Source organism: Atractosteus spatula, chromosome 6, assembly GCF_055471065.1.
Source record: "Atractosteus spatula isolate fAtrSpa1 chromosome 6, fAtrSpa1.hap1, whole genome shotgun sequence".
NCBI lineage: Eukaryota > Metazoa > Chordata > Actinopteri > Semionotiformes > Lepisosteidae > Atractosteus > Atractosteus spatula.
Genome location: NC_142711.1, coordinates 32,934,834 through 32,956,441, shown reverse-complemented (window position 1 = coordinate 32,956,441; position 21,608 = coordinate 32,934,834). Strand labels below are relative to the sequence as shown.

General features: G+C 36.1%; 1 protein-coding gene across 1 annotated transcript; it reads left to right on the top strand.

Moving 5' to 3' along the window:
* Positions 1-1,991: 1,991 nt before the first annotated feature.
* On the top strand, positions 1,992-21,447 carry LOC148832773 (polyunsaturated fatty acid lipoxygenase ALOX12-like). Its single transcript, XM_088919613.1, has 18 exons — positions 1,992-2,158; positions 3,604-3,781; positions 4,334-4,402; positions 5,379-5,438; positions 6,361-6,378; positions 7,727-7,793; positions 8,478-8,513; positions 8,868-8,987; positions 9,863-9,963; positions 10,477-10,628; positions 11,117-11,257; positions 12,050-12,250; positions 12,993-13,079; positions 13,856-14,025; positions 14,540-14,655; positions 14,912-15,012; positions 15,772-15,942; positions 18,222-21,447. The coding sequence occupies exons 1-18, from the start codon at positions 2,042-2,044 to the stop codon at positions 18,399-18,401; spliced, it is 2,085 nt and encodes a 694-aa protein (XP_088775739.1). The 5' UTR covers positions 1,992-2,041; the 3' UTR covers positions 18,402-21,447.
* The last annotated feature ends 161 nt before the right edge of the window (positions 21,448-21,608 follow it).

Below are 21,608 nucleotides of genomic sequence, written 5' to 3'. Positions count from 1 at the left end.
GAAGAAGGCCAGGTCCATTCTCAAGGACCCCAGTCATCCCAGTCACAAACTGTTTTCCCTCCTACCGTCCGGTAAATGGTACCGAAGCATTCGGTCCAAGTCCAACAGACTATGGAACAGCTTCTACCCCAGGCAATAAGACTGCTAAATAGCCAACCTGCAGCTCCTTTAGCAAATCACCTGTAATGGCTACATGGACACACAGTTTTCATTTTATTCAGCATAACTGCACTACTTGTATATATTGCATACACCATGGACACATAGCACATAGACACATAGCAGCTCTACTCGTATTGAGTTTTATTCAATTTCAAAAAACGTAACCTCAATTTTGTGATTTTTGTGATTTGTTATTTTTGTGATTGTTGTGATTTTTGTGAGCTCGCAGAAAAGACAAGCCGTATTGTTGTGCATTTGATAAACTTTGATTTGATTTGATTCAAGGATTTTAAATCCACTGTCAACTGATTATCTATAAGCATAAGAATCAACTGTGAAGCACAAACCAGAGCGCACAGGAGGAAAGTATGGGGAAACGCATTTAAATCCAAGAGCAGAAGGCAGGTGCTAAAACAAAGAGCTGTGGGAGTCTGGAATGAGCTACCCAGCTATGTTACAGTAAACATCCTCAATTCTTTCGAGAAACAACTGAATGAGATTCTTGGATGAAGTAGTTACTGAGAAATTAAAGGAGCTAAAAGTGATGAATTCCTTTTCGTATTTGTAGCTGTTCTTATGTTGTAAGGACTGGCCTTGATAGTCATTTAATTTTGTGTTTTTTGTCTTGATTGTACAATCTGTCTTGATTGTACATACCTGGGAGGCTGTACATTCCTTTCTGTAGCTTTTCGATTCCCCTCCCCAGTTCCTACTTGAGCTCCAGCCAAGAAAAATAGTCTGTAAGAGTGACAAAGAGAGCTCTGTTCCCTGCTTTTCAAAATGTATTGCTTTGTCAGAATACCTGTTGACACAACAGGTCCTCCCTAAACATCAACGGGAGTCAGTTGTTAGCCAGAGCTTGTGTTGATATCAAGCATCTGAAATGACTGTGTGTAGAAAATCCTTTAAAATTGATCATTCAAAAATGTCATGTAGTCTAAATAATCATTGCAGTTACTTGTGACCAACTATATGTATCTTGAATAAATATTTTTAACATGTTTCCAACAGGAATTTGTAAAGCTGCGTTTTATCTGAAAGACAATGTTTTGGGAAATAAATGGCAACTGATTCAATTTAATTGACTAAAATTGTATTCATTGTCAGAAAAGTGCTCATTCCTGAGTTCTTATCCCTGAAGCATAGTGTGCAAAGCAGAATTACACCCTAGGTGGGAAACTAGTTCATCACAGAGTATGAGCACCAGCGCTTAAGTACAATTTAAAGACACTAATTAACTAACCAGCATGTCTTTGGAAGGATGAGGACACTAGAAATCCCAGAGAAAGCTCATGTAAATACAGAGAGAAAAATGCAGAAACATGTTACTGTAAATTATTCAAAAAGCACAATCACACCATTTTGTTATACTCGTACTTATAGCCTGCACTACTTTTCCAACTCAATAAAAAATTTGTCAGAAAGCGTCTCCAAAGCAAAAAGGATTATAATAGTAATTAGTATCAGTACAAGGTTTCAGTTCTGGAGTGTGTCGAGTTGATTACAGTATGTAAGCATTTTAAACAAGGTGTTACAATGCATTGCACATCTCTTTAGGTGGAATGCAGCAATAATGATGGCACATTGATACATTGATATGCACAAACAGAAAAACAGGACTAACAACAGGACTAACAACATATCATTTCACAAATAAAAATCTGTGATTGATGTATTGAAAATGAAATGGTATAAATACAAGGAAATAAAAAAGAAACCAATGAAATTCCTGACAAAGGTGTTAGGTAACAAGGAAATAAGACAAAATGCCACATGCAAACTTGCTAGACTGAGACAGTATAAAGGGAGGCCACAGGTGTGTGCTGCACTGCTTTCTCATCTCAGTTTGAACAACACTGTTACAGGTCCTGCTCAAGACATGACTGGATACATCATCAAAGTGGAAGCGGATCCCTCATCTGACAAAATCTGGGTCATTTTGTCAAATGGAAACATCAAATCTCAAGAGACAGCGATTGCAAAAGAAGGTGATACTGTAAGTATTTAGCCAATATAAATGTTGGTTTGCAGGCTGTTTGAATGATTTGTTGAGGACAGTACCTGAGAGTTTAAGAGGGAGTGAAACTAGATGGTCTGGCCTCATGCAGGATATTTTCTTTATCAGCTCTTAAAAAATCTTTAATCATATTGTTTTTTACTGCTATGTCAGGTATACCTGATCTTCAAAATTTGAATTTGCAAACCTCATTCGAACCTTTTATTGCCCTTTGCTGAAGAAAGAAGTATATCATAGTTAGAAGGACATGCAGACTTAACATGCAGTCTGTTATGTGGTAATGCAGTATTCTTCTTGGGTGGTACGGGGGTGCAGTGATTATCATTGATGCCTTGCAGTGCTGTGGCACTTGGTTCAATTCTCGGGGTGCTATCTATTTGGGGTTTGGTCGCTTTCTCCATTTTTGGATTTTTGCCAGCTGTTATGGTTTTCTGCCACAGTCCAAAGACTTTCTTTTTATTAAGAAAATAAACTTTATTTCACTATGTATTCACTTCCAACAGAGAGTTACCACTCTAACATAAAACCTCTACAATTAAAAGGCCTTAAAAAAGTGATTGTCCATTGTCAATCCATCCATCCAGCCTTTGGAGCCTCTGGATCCAGCCATCCTGCTGAGGTCCATCAGCTTGTTGTCCTGTTCCTTTCCCAGACTTGTCTGGGGACCTGCAGCATCTCTCCAGCAACCAATTGCCCCTTCACCTTCTTGTACAGGGCCCTGTAGTTGGTGCAGAGCTCTGGCTGACTCGTGGCCTTTTACCTCGAGCTCCACATGACAGCGTGGGTGTAGGTCTCTGGTCACTTTTCCACTTTCGGTCCAGAGTTTGACTGCTGGATCACATGCCTCTTTGCAAGTGTAGATGTTGTGTGTGCCCTGGGACGGACTGACCAGGGTGTAGCCTGCCTTGCGCCTGTTGCTTGCAGCTCCCCCACAACCCAGTATTGAATGAAGCAGTTAGAAAGTGGATGGATGGATTAATATAAATGTAATTTAAAGTTTCATTTTAGAACCACCGACTGTTTTATTCATAAAGTACAAGCTTTTAGAAACCTAAAAAGGACATACGTACTATAAATTTTGACTTTATACCTTAACATAAGTTTATACTGAATATTTGCAGTTTGAAATAATGATGAGGTTCCATTTGGATATCTGACACCTTCTTCTTCCTGGATGTTTCTTTGTCCTTTTATCTTCTAACTTGTACTAAAACACGGACTATAAATAACCTTCTACCTCATATATGATTGCAGCACAAAAATGAAAAAAACTTGACACTTTACTGCCAGATCTCATCATTACCATTATGCGTAAAACTATACACACAAAAATAAAGCATACCTTGTGTTCAATAGTTATTCAGTAGTGATTTCTAAGTTCCTTATTTGCTAATAACTGATTTATTTGTCATCTTTTTTTAAAGGTTATTGACTTTGAGAAAAAGCCTGAAGAAATTCTCATACGAAGAGAAACCTCCCTTTTGCGTACTTTCAGTACAGGGTACTGTCGGTATGTGACAGCCACCAGAGCTGATAACACATACTATTTTCCCGTCTTCAGAAATATTTCTGCTGGACTGACCACCATTAAGGAAAATTCAGGTTAGAGGAAATCCTTTTTCATCACAGAAATGTTGAATATAAAAACCAGACAGAAAAGTCTTTGGGACACACATAGTGTTTATCACTGCATTTTTAACTGTTTTGTGACATTTACATTTGTACATTTAAACTACTGAAAAAGATTATATTATATTAAATAATTTCAACTATTTCTTTTTTATATCACCAAAGGAAATGTGAGGTCTTTGTTCAAAATTACATCAATTTCATTTTTTATTCCCTCTTTCAATATTTTATTATTACATATAATAAAATGAAATTCTGCACCTTACCCTCTTTCAAACCTGATTGTCACCAAGCAGCTCATTTAGTTTCCTTTTTGTGAAGAAAATAGGAAATTAAAATCAATTAATATACTGTATTAATCAGTTAGTTTAGAAATTTCATCTGAGGCATTCTCATCTAATGGTAACAATGATTTAAAATAAACATTGATTTAGCCATCATGCTATAATGCACACTTCAAAACTATAACAAAAATGTTATAGCTATAATATGTAATAGCTATAATATTTTGTATTGTGTTGTTAGGCAAATTACCCCTCCAGGATGACTCAGAAGAAAGAAAGAAAGATATGGAAGAAAAAATGGAATTTTTGCGTAAGTAAAATTTCATTGTGTATTTAGCTATAGTGGGTGGCACAGTGACACTGTGGTTCAAATTGCTCATTGCATGGGGTTCTGGGGTCAGTTCCTGGGGGATTATCTGCATATTCTCCCCGTACTTGCTTGGGTTTCCTTCAGGTGCTGTGGTTTCCTTGCATAGGTCAAACTGGTAGGTTAATTGGCTTCTGGGAAAATTGGCCCTAGATTTGTATAGTACTGTATGTATCTGTGCCTGTTTGCCCTGTGATGGACTGGATTTCCACCCAGTGTGTACCCTACTTTGTGCCCATCATTGACAGGATAGGCTCCAGCTCCCCCTCAACTCCTTGCTGGATAAAGCAGTTAGAAAATGGATGTATGGATTGATTTAGCGGTATTGTGCTAACACAATAACTCAATAGCTCCACCACAGCTCAAAGTTTAATGACTCATTCATGGGAATCTTGTCGCAGACTTTTGGAAAATACAGATCCATGATGTCCTATGTAAAATGTGTCAGTAGTTAATGCCACTTCTTTGGAAAAATCAGATTTCTAAAGCAAAATCTCTTGAGAGTCCATGTTTACCTTTTATTGTCCTTGTATACTGAAAGGCATTAAAAAACCTGCAAAGTTGAAATGTTATTAGTTTCAAATGCATGTTTCCTGCATTAATGTCTCTCAGCGTGTCTGTCTTTCCAAAGAATGGCATTCACTTCCCCTCTCAGGAAAATAAATGCGTATTTTAGTTGTATGTTGAGTGTCAGAAGTTGGGGAATCTTGTCAAAGCTGACTACCATGACTTGAATACTTTTACTGATTTATCATCCCTCTGCTATATTACTGCATGTGTTAGACTGCGCTTCCAGAATTCTGCCCTATGTTATTTTTTCCACCAAAAAGGGGAAGAACATATTCTCTTTTCTTTAATTTAAATTATTATTAGATTATTGTATTGTTTAGATATGACATTATACTTTTTTGTCCCCTAGAAACGGTGGGCTGGAATCAGATGAGCAAAACTGTAGATGAGCTAAAGGTTAAGCTTGGAGGTAAATGTTTCATGACATTCACTACATTCCTTATGGAATAACCATGTGTAATGGGTATAATATTGTGTCCATTTATCAAATCTACTAAAAGGCTAGAACTTCGCAGAAAGGCACATAGAATTCTCCCGGGGGTATCTGCTGAGACAATTGCCAAATCAGGAGAATGCCCATGAGGAGTTTAGCTGTATGTGGGAACGGTTGATAGTACATTTTATCACATACAGTACTGTAGCTGTAAAACCGCTGTCCGTAAAAAAGGATGTCAAGGATCTCCAACCCTGGTCTTGGAGAGCCACAATCCAGCAGGTGTTGCAGGTCACCACTAATTTGATTTCTAAAGATATGGTACAATTCCATCCTGATCAATTAAACAGTTATTTTGTGAATTTAGAGATCATTAAAGAATAAAAATCGAAGTGCTCTTCAGTTGTCAATGAACAGAGTGCTCTTAATTGAGCAGATTACTTGCTTGATTCATCAACAGCTTACAGTGTGTTGTGAATATTTTCAATCAGCTGACCTATAAGACTTCTGAATCAGGAATGGGGACACACTGATTTACGTGATTTAGCTAATAAAATGAGCCATAGACCTTGCAGTGGACATATTGAGAACGTGAGTCAAGACATTAATGTGCCTATTTTTTCACTTGGTTGCAGAAAAGCATTAAAATGTTTGACCCTTAAAAAGGTCCTGACAATTTATATGAATTTGTCCTAATATTATTATAATGCTAACCTAAATACTGTGTAATCAGCATTTATTCTGCAAACAGAATCTTAAACTATTTTATTTATGCTGTTTTAATTTACTTTATGTTCAAAAAGAAAAACAATTTGCTTGTCCCAGGTGTCTATAAACAAGTAATACATTTCTTTACTTGATGGTAAATGACAAATGCATTTCTTTTTTTGTTTTTCAGTTGCCGTCAAAAGCCAAGGTAATAGTCTGCCCTTACAAATTTTGTCTTCAACGGTTAAAGAGTTTGCAATCAACAAAATAACTTTTCACAATTTTTATATTGTTATACTTACAGATAAATTATGGATGTGTTTATCTTAATTCAATTTAATAATTTTCCCAAATTTAAGTCTGACTCTGAAAAGAATATTATAAGTCAAGCTTGGGGGATGTTAGTAACCTAGATTTGAAATGTGTATCAAACTTGTTCCAAGTCTCAATTAACTCAGAATAATAATAGCTAATAATAGCTAATAGATCCTTGTACCTTTTTTTCTGATCTCAGCTGGCATTTCTAAATTAATACTTAAAAAATAAAGAAGGTTACACTTGTACCTTTAACTTAGATATTTATGGTAAATTCACACTGGAGTGGCAAAAAAGAAGTAAATGTTCTGAAGTGGCCAAGTCAAATTTGAAACCTCAGTCCGAGCAGGAATCTGTGACAGGAGTGAAAAATTGTTGGTCACCGACAGTCCCCATCCAACTCGAAGGAGCTTGAGCTATTTTTGTAATCAGACGTGCTAAGCTGGTAGAGACTTATCCAGACTCATGGGTGTAATTTCTGCCAAATGTGCCCCTACCAAATATTTTCTTAAAGGGGGAGAAAATATTTACACTGCTTTATATTTAGAATTCATTTAGGGGGATCTGTGTCATTTTGTTTTCATTTACACACTATAGAGTGTTTTGTATAGATCAGTGACAAAAATCCCAATTAAAAAAGTTATGACGCCATATTGTAAAACAATAAAATATGAAAAAGTCCAAGGGGGGTGAATAGTTTTGAATAGCATTTTACTAGGTCCAGACAATTAAAATTGCCAAAATGATAAAGACCTCTCTCACGTTTTGAAGAAGCCTTCATCCAAGAGGAGTAGACCAGAATACTGTATTAATTAATAAACTAAAAGATAAACAAACTGAATTTGTGGTTGTCACATGGTACATTTCAAGAACTATGGCTGAGAGAAGCACAGCTGTAGCAAATTAGTGGTCCTAATCACCAAACCCACTGAGACCAGTGCTCAAACAGAGCCACTATCAGGCCCGATAGTCATAGTCATACAACAAAAAAGACATTGCTGCCTTTTTATAAGAACGCAAAGAATGTAGTTTAAAGAATGATTTGCACAGATTGATTACAGGACAGTTTAGTCTTGAACAGAAGTGACTATGGGGGTACTACAGCATAGATATTTCTACCCTGAGGACAATCATGTGTATCATTTAGCACAAATACTTGCTTGTAACCTGCCTGATATTCCTGTGTTCTGCGGTTTTAGTTTTATCTTGGGCAATAACATTTTGAATTCACATCCTAACAGCTTTTTTTGGTAAAGCTCTCTCTGAAAAGAAGAAGTCATTTTTACTAAAAGCTTTGTCATTCATACTGTAAGTAAAAACTATTTGGTTTATTTTATTGTTAAACAAATTAGATTGAAAAATACTATCTATTTAATATCTACTTTGTTAGCTAACAAAAATGTTGAAATTTTACCCACACGTAAATGTTTAATATGTTTGAATAAACAATAGAAACTGTATCACAAAATATTTTGTAAATATAATTAGAAAAATGCAGTTTTGACAATAAAAATGGCTTATATGAGATACCATCTTCACTGAAGTATAAGGTTTTCATAAAGTTTCAAATCATGATTCAAGAAAAGTGGACTATCTTACATTATTTTGGTTTGACAGGGATCTGTGTACTGACCTGTTTTAATTGATCTGATTAAGGAAAACAGTATTTGATATAGTACAATGGCAAATATTGCTTTATAATTCCAGCTTACATTAGAAAGCCAAATTTGTATTTGTAAAGTCTAGAGTGCAGATTGTCAATGATCTATTTAGTTTATTGATTAAAATAGTTTTATGATGTTCTGCTAAATATACATGACCTATAGTTTTCCTGTTTCTGGAGTTCTGCTTATTTTTCTTTTTATTTAGAAAGGCTTTTGAGAAATTTTGTGTAAACTTCAAGGGTAGCAGTTGATAGCATATTATAATACTAACGTCTCAGAAGTTTTCCCTCAAGCTGTTCTAAGGTTTGCTATTTTATTATTTTTCCAGGAAACTTATTCACGCTTTCAGAGAAGAGACTCTTTGGTAAGTGATTGGTCGGTTGGTACACAGCCTAAATAACACTTCAACCTACTCTCCATTTGCTAATGATTGTGATTCCATTCATTAATGGCAATTTACTATTTGATCAACATGTATTCTGAACTGAGTACTTTGCCTGTTCAGCTGTAAAGGAGCCCCAGTTCAGTTTTTTACTGTGTACAGTACCGGAATATTTGTGAACTAAAAACTCTCTGAGGAAGACTAATGCGATGCTACTATAGTTATCTCCCATCTCATATAGAGGGGTTTAAGATATAAAGCTTTTGTTTCATACAAAAACCTTTTAAAGACAACAAAATGTCTCTTACACAAATATTTCTGTTTCCATTTTCTCAGCATTGAATCTGTGGACGGACTTCCGTGTTACGCTAAAGCTGACAGTATTTTCAAATTACCAAGAGAATTGTGGTTTGACGCTTCTAAACTACTGACATTGGTTTACAATACAGCTGTAGTGTAAGTATAACAATTGGTATTGGTTATTACATAATTATTAAAAGCATGCTGCAAGATATTTTTATTATATTTTACACATGAACTGATATCTTTATTGAAATGGTTAATTTACTTATCATTGCTTATACAGTACTTTTTTCTATAACTTTATAATACGGAAAGGGACATACAATTAAACAATACTAAATTTAAAGATTTAGTATTTATTTAGTGTACTAGCTATTGTATCTCTACAAACACATTAAAAATAGTATAATATACAGGTACAAGTAAAGGTTTATTCCATGCTGAAAAGAGAGCAAAAGAAACATGTTTCTGCTGTGGAGCCTTCTTCAGGTGTGTACAGGTATTTTAGATTGTAGCTTGAAAACAGATTCAATTTGAAACTGATGTAAGAAAGATAACTCTCAGGAGACACAAACATGAAAAATCTTCTACTTCATGTCTTTCAGGCATTATTTGAACAGTTTAACTAGCTTCCATCCAAAATATGGGGAGCATTCACTACCAGTAAACTACCTTCAAACCTGAAACTTTTACAATGCATTTGTGCTACTGCAGCATGATAGCTGTGCAACAGTTTGCTAAAGATTACTTGTTTACCTTGATTCCTGCTAAAGCTGTTTTTCTTATGGTGGTAAGGGAAAAGACTGTATTTTAAATCTTCCTTTTTCTCTTATGTGATCTCTGACCTTTTCCACATATAATTTTATTTATCACTCTACCTCCAGCACCAATCAGTGTTGGTAAAAGTCACCATCACTTGCAGGTAATTTATTAATTGTGAACGTTGAGCAGATTCCTCTTAACCAATGTGGAACCAATGTGTAATAATGTAACAGTGTTCACAGAATTATTTTATTCTTTTTAAAAAGGAAAATGCAGAAAATTATAAGTCGAGTTTGGAATTTCGGCCGCAAATGGAGAAAACTGGAACACATCCAAAGAGTATTTTTGTATCCAAGTAAAAAAGCAGGTTAGTAATAAATGGATATGTATTACTTGTGATAAAATACATAAAAAACAGGAGTAGAGTGAAAGAATGTTATTAAACAGACAGAGTGAATGGGCTAAAAAAACTCATGCTGATCAAAAAGGTATTTAGAGTGGCTGCTTCCTGAAAGATTGTAGGTAATGACACTCCAGTGGCTTAGTCAGCAAAAATGTCATCGAATCAGTACTGAAGACTCGATCATAACAGTACAAGGGTCTAAAGACATTTTCCATGTCTCAAACGTATATCATTGTAATTAAGACTACAGGTTCATAAAGACACTGTAGCTCACAGGACCTACCCTTAAAGATCTGACAGCTGGAATGTAAGACAAAACTCCTTAGATTGTGAGAAAGAAAATGAATAAACACTGTTATATTGATGCTCATTTCTTATGTTTTTACTGAATTTTACTAACAAACAATTGTTTAATTTGCTCAATTCTAAAATCAAATTCATGATTTTAAATATCAGTTTTGCATTTGCTTAATGTAGAATACGTTTCCAAAAACTGGAAGGAGGATGCCTTTTTCAGTAGCCAGTTTCTCAACGGTTGTAATCCAGTATTAATTAAAAAATACACTCAGCAGAAGATCCCAGCTGAGAAGCTAGAGGTGTTCTATTCTGATATTAAAGAAAGCATAATGGTACGTATATTTGACTCTATATATAGAGTGTCAGCTCTCCTTAAATCCTTAAATTTATTAGCATGTATTAAGCACGAAAGTTTAAATTCCATGATTTTAAAATGTAGGAAACAAAAAGTTACCTGGCACTGTAATTTTGTAGACCTCCATTTACAGTCCAACCTCACTTATTCCTCTTATTCCTCAATGCCTCTTTTTACTGTGGTAAAAATCCCCATTCAATTCATTTACTACAGGTGGGATGCTTGCTTTCACGGAGCTATTACTGGGAAAATGAAGGGATTAAGTTATTCTATTCCATCCCCTTCTAACTATATGTTATTCCTTGTTGGCACATGGGCTTTGCCCATGTTGGAGGTCACTGCTCAAATATAGGCATGCTAATAGGCAAAGAACGTGCGATCTGTAGGGAGAGCTTTATTTAACCTTTCAAACATTAAGCCTTTTGATGATACTTTAGATTTGATTGTTTTTTTTCGCTGTCACAGGCAGGAATCATCTATGTGGTTGACTATGAGCTGTTAGATGGAATCAAAGAAAATTTTCACAGTGGACACCAGCAATTCCTGGCAGCTCCAATTGTTCTGTTGAAGGAAGAAGACAAAAATCTGATGCCCATTGCTATACAGGTAGAAAATACTGTCTCTAATGGTGATTTTCATCCTGTTACAGGGAAATATAAGTTTAAAGTTTAAAGTGACCACATATTATTTGCACAATTAAAGCAGAACTGCAATGCTATTGTTATATTTTGGAATTAGAAAGAATCAGCATTAATGAGTAAAATGTACACAGTAAATTGTAAAACCGCCAGTTTACATCACAAAATAGACAATATTTCCAGATGTGTGCAGCGCCATATTTTGCAATTTAGAACAAGGCAACAAAACTTCTGGTGACGTGAAGCAACCTTATTAAACTGTAAACAAGCAGGCTTGTGAATATATCATTTTTGAAGCAATAGAAATTTAAGACGGTTTTGCTGATAAATGGAACTTGTTATCTCTGCTTCCAGATTGCATTGGAATATTTTTGCAGTGAAATGTCTGCTGAACAACCTGTAATTATTAGCTTGTACATCGTATTACATTAATCGTACAGTGACTAGTGAGCAGAAAGGGTCACTTCAAGTTGCCATTTGTTCAAATCCTCGCTCTTGCCCATGGTGAGACCAGCAATTTGCAACAACATGGCAACTTACTCTACTTTCAGAAAGTTAATGATTTTGTGCTTATTTTGAAATCTGTAAAAACAATTATAGTCAGTGAATTTATTTTGTTACCAAGATTTACAGTAATACCAGATCAGAGAAATTGGGACTGCAGTTCCTCTTTAAAATAATAAAACTTTCAGTCAGTAAGCAGTATGTTAACATATTACTGTATTTTCCTACAAAATTTACATGCAAAAACATTTCTTAGTTGAGACAGAAACCAGCAGATGATGAGCCAATTTTCACTCCCAATGATGGAAATGCCTGGCTCCTGGCGAAGATCTGGGTCCGAAATGCAGATTTCTATGTTCATGAACTGTCTTCACACCTCTTACGAACTCATCTGATGGGGGAAGCCTTCTTCATTGCAGTTCATGGTTGCCTGTCTCGAAGACACCCAATATTGAGGGTAAGTGAAACCTTTTCTACATTTTTTTATCTTAGCCTTCTTGATTTATATCTCTTTCATGTTGTATACACTGGGTCAGAGACATACCACTGTTGCTCTACACCCCTTCCCCAAACCAACTTCAAAAAGCTCAGTAATGCAGCACTGTGACAAAAAACAAGAAAGGCTGGAAAGACCATTCAGAGACCATTCAGCCCATCTAGCCTGCTTGGTAGTTTTTGGTTTCAAGAACAAGGTTTGGCACTTTGACCCTTTCTTCCACAACCCTTTATGTAAATTTACTCCTCAATTTTTAGTTTATAGTTTCCATTGGTTTGTGGAGTTCAAAAAACAGTCAAAGGGTTGAACACAAAAGTAGGGGGCTATAAGAGTGGGGATTTATGATGTTTACTGTTAACTACACATTTCTTCTTAATAAGAAAATTAAATTAGAAAATATAAGACTGGAAAGCAGATTATTCATTGTCCAGGTTTCACAGAATGGTAAATATATGGACTTTGAAAACACAATCTAATACATTGCCTGTATCTTAAACATATCCCTTCTTGTCAATGAAACTGCCACGCACTTCCAGGTACAAGACCAGTTTCCATGCTGTAATAAAGCATCAACACCAAGGTTCATCTAACAATGTGGCTGAATCACAACCCCATCACACCAAGTTGTGAGAAAATATTTTAATAAACTTTAAGATATTGGAAGAGGGAAGGTATTGTAGCCCTTTTGTATGTTTTGTTTCAGCTTCTCTTTGAGAGTGGAAGATATACTCTCCCAATCAACGTAAGCGCCAGAAACACTCTTGTCAATAAAGATGGCTTCTTCATGAAGGTCTGTAAATTATGCTTATATTCAGGTTGTGTTCATCTGAAAACCTTTCCACTGCGATGTCCTACTTGAGTTAGAAAGTTTGCAATGGGTAGGATATGTACAGTAGGAATACTGCATATCACCGATATTCAGTCCTAGTCCTGGAGGGCTGCCTTCTGATTTTTATTCCACCCTGGATTCTTAATGACTTAATTTACTCAATTGTTCACTTAAATGCTTTCTATTATCACTGTTTCCAGGTCTTCACTTACTGATGAATGTTAGTTACCTATGAAAACTGGTGAACCGCAGCCCTCCAGGACCTGGAGGAAAAATCTAGAATATATCTAGACATCAAACTTAATTTCTAGACTTTAGTCAGAGTCTTCGGGCTTTTAAGCAACTCAAGTCCTAGACTGCTGAGATGATATAACTATTTGAAAACCTGAAATGAACTTTTCCACTATAGTTTAGCTGAGGCAATATCTTTTCTTAAATTGAGAGGTCAAGTTAGAAAGAAATCTGTGGAGTAACTGATACACGTGGTATATTCATTGAAGATCGTTCACTCACCAACACTGGTAACCACAGAGACTTTACAGAGGGAAGAAATGGGAGAATATGTCTGACAGCTTTCCCTGAATGAGGTACTGTAACTGGCCTGACAAACGTATCAACAGAGAAACCCCAAAAATAGCCTTTAGTTTGGGTTCTTAAGAGTATCCAACTGCATTAAAAGTTGTATACTGTATATCATCACCAATATTTAAACACAGACAAAAAAATGTTTTAACCAGTATACAGGCATTGGAGAAGATGCTCAGTGGGTGATTTTAAAAAAGGCTTACAAACAGCTGACCTACGAGTCCCTCTGTCTGCCTGATGACCTGAAAAACCGTGGTGTGGAGAACTTGAGCAATTATTACTACAAGCAAGATGGGCTGCGGATCTGGGAGGCAATACATAAGTAGGGCATTCTTTTTCTTCTTTTGAATTGAATGGATGCGATTACAGATGTGTACACTAGAGAAGCCCAGGCTCCCTTCTTTCCTGACTGCTGACAAAACGCAAATGTCTATGTTTTGCTGACAAAACGCAAAATGCAGAATATCTTAACAAGAACAAAGAAATACTGATATCTTTAGCAGCAGAGTGAAGTCAACATGTCCAGTACAGTAAGATGTTTTTAACATCCAAACCAGCCCCAAACTAGCTTTCAAAAAATCATAGTCCAGAGATATGCCTTTTGCATGTAAGGAGAGACTGCCAGTTGTATTACACTATTACTGGATCTGTGTTGCAGTCAGACTGAGGGTCACTGTTTACTGAAATGACCACTTGCAAAATCCTTTTCTGCAGCCTGATTTAAACAAGCTACAATTAATTTCATAAATTAATGTTGATTGTGTTAGGTTGAACATTTTATCACAGAAGCAGCTTCTTTGCTAATCAGTTATGTGGGCTTTTCATATCTGCTGTAGGTTTGTCCAAGCTGTGCTGAACAATTATTATAAAGATGATACTGCCATAAAAGATGACTTGGAGCTTAAGACATTTGTCGATAAGTTGTATCAGACTGGAACTGGCAAGAAAGAAGGTACAGACTCTCAGTTGGCTATGTGTGTCTATGGAACTGAATGGGATTTCCTTGATCTTTTAAAATTCTGAGTAATAAAATCAAAATCATATCAAGTGCTGATACCAGCTTGCAAAGCCAGCAAATTATAATAAATACAGTAACCATTATATACCTCCTATTTATCAGAGACTTCTAAGTGTCAAATGTGAAGCAGAGGATAAAATAAAGCTCGTATAAAGACATCTTTCTCCACAATTTGTATTTAAATGATTAGGCTGGCCCAACTCTCTACAAACCAAAGAAGAGACCGCAAAGTTTCTCACGATGATCATGTTCACCTGCTCAGCTCAACATGCGGCAGTGAACAATGGCCAGGTACTGTATCTCTTCCAGAGGTCATCCAGGTATAACTTAATCTCCATGAAATAATCCTATACTTATTTACCTGCTGTGGGATAACTGAAGTAAACTTATGTTATTCTGTGCTTACAATGCAGAGCAACACATGAAGGAATCAATTACAACATGTTTCTACTACTCATCAGAATGGACAATAACTGAAAAAGGGATCATGGAACTGTTATCAGCTCCTGGTCTCCTCCACTCACTGGTGGTGGAGTAATACTGAAGCTTAATTTTGTCATTCTTAATTGGGGAACGAATTAGGATTGTTGTACATATATTGTAATATTGAGGGAGGTAGGAAATGAAAAATTGTCATTAATTGCTGTAATTCTATACTGGGACCCTTTGTAGGTTACCATTTAAATAGTAGGAAAGGATGTCAAGACAAAGACAGGGAGGTCAAAGACAAAGGCCTTTAATAAGAAAGATGTGTGAAATTCATGGCCTTAAATAAAAAAAAAATTGAAGGTCTTAAATAAAAAAGATGGGTGAAATTCATACCCATTAAAAGGATATCATTCTTTAAACTGCGTTAATTTTCAGGGAAAGAAATAATTTAAATACATGATTGTATAATGATCAGCAAAATCTGTTCAGTTCCTGTATTAGAATCTGACAAAATACTTTGTAACTAAAGTATAAAGTAAAGTATAAACACAAAAAGAACAGCTCTGATTTAATTTTGTTTTATTCTTCCTTGCATTGTTAATAAACTGATTTTGCCTACAGTACGACAGCTATGCCTGGATGCCCAATGGACCAACAACAATGAGGCAGCCTCCTCCCAAGTTGAAGGAGGACGTCACTGAGGAGTACATCATGAACACTCTGCCAGACATCAACGTCACCCTGGAATCCATGTCTGTGGCCCGTTTCCTCAGCCAGACCTCCCCTGACACTGTGAGTATGCAAACACACATCTGTACTGCATGGAAAATACAGGCATTCTGAGCAGGAAATGTTAACCCACTGCTTATTTCCCTCTGTATCTCTTCCTTTCTTGAATAGTTTCATACATTATGCGGACCTGCAAACAAGCTCTTGGCATAACTAGCCATTTTTGAACATCTTATTTTTCCACTTACCTAACTTTAAACTTATAGGTGTAAACTGAACACAAATGTTTTGCAAAATTGACACTGCCTGGTGGCACAGTGGATAGTATTGGTGCTTTGCGGTGCTTGTATCCTGGGTTCAATTCTTGTGGTGCTATGTGTGTGGAGTTTGTTTGTTCTTCCCATGTTGACATGGGTTTCCTCCCACAGTCACATGCTGGTAGGTTAATTGAGTTCTGAGGAAACTGGGGTCTGTAATGAGTGTGTTTGTGCCTGTGTTTGTATAAGCCCAATGATGGATTCCATTGCTTCTGGGGTGTGTCCTGCCATGTGCCCATTTTTTGCCAGGATAGGCTCTTGCTCTACCTCTCACATGAGCTAACATGTTAAAAGAAAAATAAATCATTTTGTCACACAATACTCATGACACAATTAGGAACTGAAAGGTTTTTCACGACTAGGTATAGGAGAAAAATGTTTCAAAGCTGACATTCTGAGCTTTCTAGTTAGAAAATTGCACAAAATTATGTGATGTCAACCCCTAACTTTGATTAATTTCATTAAATTTTCTTTGTAAAAAGCATTTACAGTAAAAAAGGAAGTACACGTCAATTCTATAACAATGTATTAAACTCCATCAAGGTTTTGTCAGAAAAAAAGCCTTCGCTGAGACAGAGTTTTCATGTTAAAGTAATTTGCGGGTTGCATTTCTTATTTTCTTTTTTGAAGTTTCTGAAAACATTTTTAATGGAAAAAGGAAGTGATGTCACAATCACATATCCAAAAAACAAACAAACCTAGAATCAGCTCATCCTCATCTGGATTTTAGGGCTGTGTGCTAAAGGGTTTCAGTATATCTACTGATATGTGTACGGGCAAACACCTGTTTCTTATTACACAGGTAGGAGTAGCATTAATGGGAAGCAAAGTACAGTACCATTCTAACTAGTGCTAAACAAAGAAATTTTGGATTGGAAATATATACTGTAAATCCAGGTTACAGCAAATATCCTGAGAGGCATTATAAATGCAACAAATAAATATTGGAGCCAACAACATTTGTTACATTTATAGTGCCTCTCAGTATACAGTACATTATGTTTTTTTGGTTCATAGGAAAAGCAACATACAGTAATAACAATAATAAAAAACTTTATTTTATATAGCGCTTTTAAAGATGGCTTCTCAAAGTGCTTTACAGAATGACAACAACAATAAATAAAAAGAATACACAAGATAAAACACAATTACAATATACAGAGGAGACCGTGGATGGTGGTACTAAGAAAAGCAGAGGGGTGCAGAATGGAACCAGTTAAATAAAGGCTTTTCTTAAGAAGAGGGTTTTGAGTCTGGATTTGAAGGAGTTTAGAGAAGGTGACTCTCTGATATCCTTGGGGAGAGAGTTCCAGAGCTTGGGGGCATAACAGGAGAAGGCCCTGTCACCCATACAATGTAGACAGGCTTGGGGGACAGTTAGGAGACCAGAATTAGAAAAGCGAAGGTTGCGAGGTGGGGAGTAGGATGATAATAGTTCAGACAGGTACTGAGGTGCCAAGCCATGCAGAGCCTTATAGGTGAGCATGAGGATTTTAAAGTCTACATGGAATTTGACTGGAAGCCAGTGCAAGGACTCCAAGACAGGAGTAATGTGATCATTTGGTAGGTGTTTCTGAGGTAAATATGCTTCCTGAGAGGCAATGTGATGGTCATATCTGTGTTGTTGAGGTTTATATATAGTTATAGTATGCTATACAGTGTGCTGTGCTCAAAAACTGTCTTTAAGTGATTTTCCTCACTTTTGTGCTGCTTTGTCGTGAAAGTGAAATAAACCCCCTCCTTTATGCATCACATTTCCATTTCTCACTTGTGTGAGGAATATGCCTGATTTGTGCATGTTAATCATTTTCACACTAAAATAGCAGAGAATATGGAGTTGTTATCCTGTAGACCTAAATGCCTGTGTCAGTAGCGAAACCTATTTTAAAAAATAAGGAATATCTTAAACTTGTAACTTTTTTTGTTCTCTTCTATCATCTCTGTTGTGTCACAAATGAACTTTCATTGTGCTGCTGAGAACAAAGTGACAGAATTCATAGTTAAATAACGTATTTCTATTTATAGAAATTGTTGGGGGAATACTCTGATAAGGTGAAATATGAACCCAAAATGAAGGGTCCTATTGAAGAATTCAATGAAGATCTGAAGAAAATCAAGGAGTACATCGACGAAAGATCAAAGACTCAAGAATTCCCTTACGAGTACTTGCATCCTGCCTTATTGGAAAACAGCATCACCATCTGAGACAAGGTGCATGATGTATAAAAACAGACCACACAAGAAAATGCCTTCAAGTAGCTGATATTATGCCATTTTTCACAGACTTAGACTTTGAAACCTATGTCAACATAGCACAGTACTTTTTTCTTTTAATTTATAGCTGATTTGGTTTATTCAATTCCTAATAACACAAGAGCATCTTTCAACTTATTATTCATGCTTGAAGGACACTTCAGTTGAACTTGAACTTTACTGCCATATATAACCGGTACATGTACTGTACTAGTACAATGGAATTCTTACTTACAGAAAGTCACTCGATTGTAAAAGAAAAGGTTTACCTTGACTGTCCAAATTGTACGGCCTTTTACCTAAATTGTTAGATCTCTGGCACTCAATGTTTTTTGCTGCTTGTGATTTTACAGCTGTGGCACATTGCTGCAGGGAGCCCATTAAGATGATCACTATAAATAGTTCTGTAGACACTAACTTTAACAAGACCTAATATTGCAACTGATAATCATTTTATGTGGTTAAAACATTATATCTCTTATGGATATTTATTGTAGTTTTGGATATCATTGTAAATCCAAACTTAATGTGAAGAAATCTATTTTGTTTTTGTTTAAATTTGGTTTTAGTATTGCGGTTATTGTTTTTTTTAATTGTTCTGGTGGTGGATGTTGCTTTTGTAATAACATTTTATGTTCTTATATTGTGAAATACGGGAGATACAGTGGTGTGAAAAAGTGTTTGCCCCCTTCCTGATTTCTTATTTTTTTGCATGTTTGTCACACTGAAATGTTTCAGATCATCAAACAAATTGAAATATTAGACAAAGATAACACAAGTAAACACAAAATGCAGTTTTTAAATGAAGGTTTTTATTATTAAGGGAAAAAAAATCAAAACCTACATGGCCCTGTGTGAAAAAGTGATTGCCCCCTAAACCTAATAACTGGTTGGGCCACCCTTAGCAGCAACAACTGCAATCAAGCGTTTGCAATAACTGGCAATGAGTCTTTTACAGCGCTGTGGAGGAATTTTGGCCCACTCATCTTTGCAGAATTGTTGTAATTCAGCCACATTGGAGGGTTTTCGAGCCTTAACCGCTTTTTTAAGGTCATGCCACAACATCTCAATCGGATTCAGGTCAGGACTTTGACTAGGCCACTCCAAAGTCTTCATTTTGTTTTTCTTAAGCCATTCAGAGGTGGACTTGCTGGTGTGTTTTGGATCATTGTCCTGCTGCAGAACCCAAGTGCGCTTCAGCTTGAGGTCACAAACAGATGGCCGGACATTCTCCTTCAGGATTTTTTCGTAGACAGCAGAATTCATGGTTCCATTTACCCCAGCAAGTCTTCCAGGTCCTAAAGCAGCAAAACAGCCCCAGACCATCACACTACCACCACCACATTTTACTGTTGGTATGATGTTCCTTTTCTGAAATGCTGTGTTACTTTTACGCCAGATGTAATGGGACACACACCTTCCAAAAAGTTCAACTTTTGTCTCATCAGTCCACAGAGTATTTTCCCAAAAGTCTTGGGGATCATCAAGATGTTTTCTGGCAAAACTGAGACGAGCCTTTATGTTCTTTTTGCTCAGCAGTGGTTTTCGTCTTGGAACTCTGCCATGCAGGCCATTTTTGCCCAGTCTCTTTCTTATGGTGGAGTCATGAACACTGACCTTAACTGAGGCAAGTGAAGCCTGCAGTTCTTTGGATGTTGTTGTGGGGTTTTTTGTGACCTCTTGGATGAGTCGTCGCTGCGCTCTTGGGGTAATTTTGGTCGGCCGGCCACTCCTGGGAAGGTTCACCACTGTTCCATGTTTTCACCATTTGTGGATAATGGCTCTCACTGTGGTTCGCTGGAGTCCCAAAGCTTTAGAAATGGCTTTATAACCTTTTCCAGACTGATAAATCTCAATTACTCTGTTTCTCATTTGTTCCTGAATTTCTTTGGATCGCAGCATGATGTCTAGCTTTTGAGGATCTTTTGGTCTACTTCACTTTGTCAGGCAGGTCCTATTTAAGTGATTTCTTGATTGAGAACAGGTGTGGCAGTAATCAGGCCTGGGTGTGGCTAGTGAAATTGAACTCAGCTTTCCAAAGATGTGATAAACCACAGTTGATTTATGTTTTAACAGGGGGGGCAATCACTTTTTCACACAGGGCCATGTAGGTTTGGATTTTTTTTCCCTTAATAATAAAAACCTTAATTTAAAAACTGCATTTTTTGTTTACTTGTGTTATCTTTGTCTAATATTTCAATTTGTTTGAAACATTTAAGTGTGACAAACATGCAAAAAAATAAGAAATCAGGAAGGGGGCAAACACTTTTTCACACCACTGTATGTGGGATTATTTTTGTTATATTCTGGAAAACTCAGAGGGACAGGGACAATTTTAATCTCACTTGTTTTTTTCTAAAGTTGTGTTGTACATCAGTAATGGTGATATTTATTTGCTCACCATTCCATTCTGCCATGTTTACAGCTTGTGCAGCACACAAATTGCTGATGAAAAAAAGGAAATGTGGAAACAAAAGCATATATAACTTGTGTCAGCCACTGTGCACTGGCTTCCAGTTTGCTACAGAGATTTTAAAGATGTTGCTAAAAGTTAAACCTCTAAATGAATTGACAGGTGGTTATTTGACTGAGATTTAATCTTTTTATCTTGTACACTGAGGGAAATTGATGTTGGCCTTTTCTGCATTCATAGACCCAATCTCAATGAGATACAAGAAGCTGTATAATGAAAATGCCCTATATTATAATACTCTCTCACTTTTATTAGAAATACACTTTCATATGAGGTTTTAAATAATTTATTTTTAAATATGGGAATATGTGTTTAATTTAGATGTTAAACACTTAATCGCTTATTTTTAAAAAATAGTCTTTTCAATACAATTTTGTTGCATTCTTAATTTCTGTTATAATACTAACAATAGCTTCTGTTTTCCAGTTCAATAATGAGCAACAAAAGGAATTAATTACACTATGCATACATGTTTTCAGATAAATAATTAGTACCTTGGATATTGATTAAATGTCATTTTGATTGACTGATGATTCATGACTGATTGTGATACAATCGAGTGATTTTGACTGTTGCATAAACACTAAATCTCTTTGTTAGTGGGAACTGATCTGGAACAGGTCTCACTGACTAACAGGTCATTTAATCTGTTGAATATCCAGTCTGGTGAAAGTGAAGAAAGAAGA